This window comes from Sinocyclocheilus grahami, unplaced genomic scaffold (genome assembly GCF_001515645.1).
Source record: "Sinocyclocheilus grahami isolate Dianchi unplaced genomic scaffold, SAMN03320097.WGS_v1.1 scaffold4078.1, whole genome shotgun sequence".
NCBI lineage: Eukaryota > Metazoa > Chordata > Actinopteri > Cypriniformes > Cyprinidae > Sinocyclocheilus > Sinocyclocheilus grahami.
The window spans coordinates 2,146-3,009 of NW_015509084.1; the positions used below are offsets into that span (position 1 = coordinate 2,146).

Here is an 864-nt window from a genome sequence, read left to right on the forward strand (position 1 = left end):
ATTCAGTGCAGAAAGAAAGAGAATGTGCTAAACACAGCTGAGAAATGTAATCAACAAACGAGAAAAACAAATACGGAGACATGGGAAAAATAGGTGAGTACACATTAAACACTTGAGGAGATGCTTCTACACTTAAAGTTTTATATTCATTATAAAATGTGTTGTCAAATTATATGTAAAGATTCTCAATGCACAAATTTTGTGTTCCTTCTCATACACTAAATGATCCCAAAGGTACTGTTGGACAAATTCATTCTTCAGTCCCAGAACAAGGAGAGCCTTCTTTGAAGAAAACACAGAGCTCAGAGGTAATCGTCAATAAATAGAATTTTAAAGCAGACAGACTGAAATGAATCAGTGCAGTGTTTGTGTTTCATGTGACATTCTCACAAGAATTCATTTGGACAGACCGAATGAACTGGAGGAAGAGTCTGCAAATGGAGATAAGATGCAGCAGCCACCAAAAGCAATCTCAGCAAACATTTGAGACCATGAAGGTATTTTGTGACTGGTACGGCATTCTGTGTTTGTCTCTTTAGCCTCAGGCAAACTACACGTCGACTGAGAAAATGTCTGAGAGGATGATAACGGCACTGCACAGCTTGAAGAAGACCGTGTGGATCAGAACAGAGCAGCAGAGGTGAAGTCTCCCAGCATCAGTAACATTCCCAATAACATCAGTACATCAGTTTTAAATAATAATTTGACACTTAATACTTTCCAGGGACCCTCAGAAAAGTAACATGTAACATGTATGTTATGTTGTGCTGCTCAAGAAACATTATACACTACCATTCAAACTTTCGAGGTCAGTAAGATTTTTTAGATGTTTTTGAAAGAAGTCTCTTATCCTCACCAAGGCTG

At 38.0% G+C, this 864-nt stretch overlaps 1 protein-coding gene and 1 long non-coding RNA gene across 2 annotated transcripts in view; both read left to right on the top strand.

Moving 5' to 3' along the window:
• Window positions 1-12: 12 nt before the first annotated feature.
• LOC107576639 (uncharacterized) lies at window positions 13-470 on the top strand. The gene is made up of 3 exons (XR_001608088.1): window positions 13-93; window positions 235-308; window positions 409-470. It is a non-coding gene; the product is annotated as an uncharacterized lncRNA (long non-coding RNA).
• Window positions 471-491: 21 nt separating this feature from the next.
• The window catches only part of LOC107576638 (surfeit locus protein 4-like), a gene marked incomplete at its 3' end in the record, with an annotated part of 11,711 nt that continues 11,338 nt past the window's right edge, over window positions 492-864 (top strand). Inside the window, exons 1-2 of the mRNA XM_016262782.1 lie at window positions 492-497; window positions 540-640. Of these exons, the coding sequence (XP_016118268.1) occupies window positions 492-497; window positions 540-640 (107 nt within the window). The remainder of the gene's footprint in view (window positions 498-539; window positions 641-864) is intronic.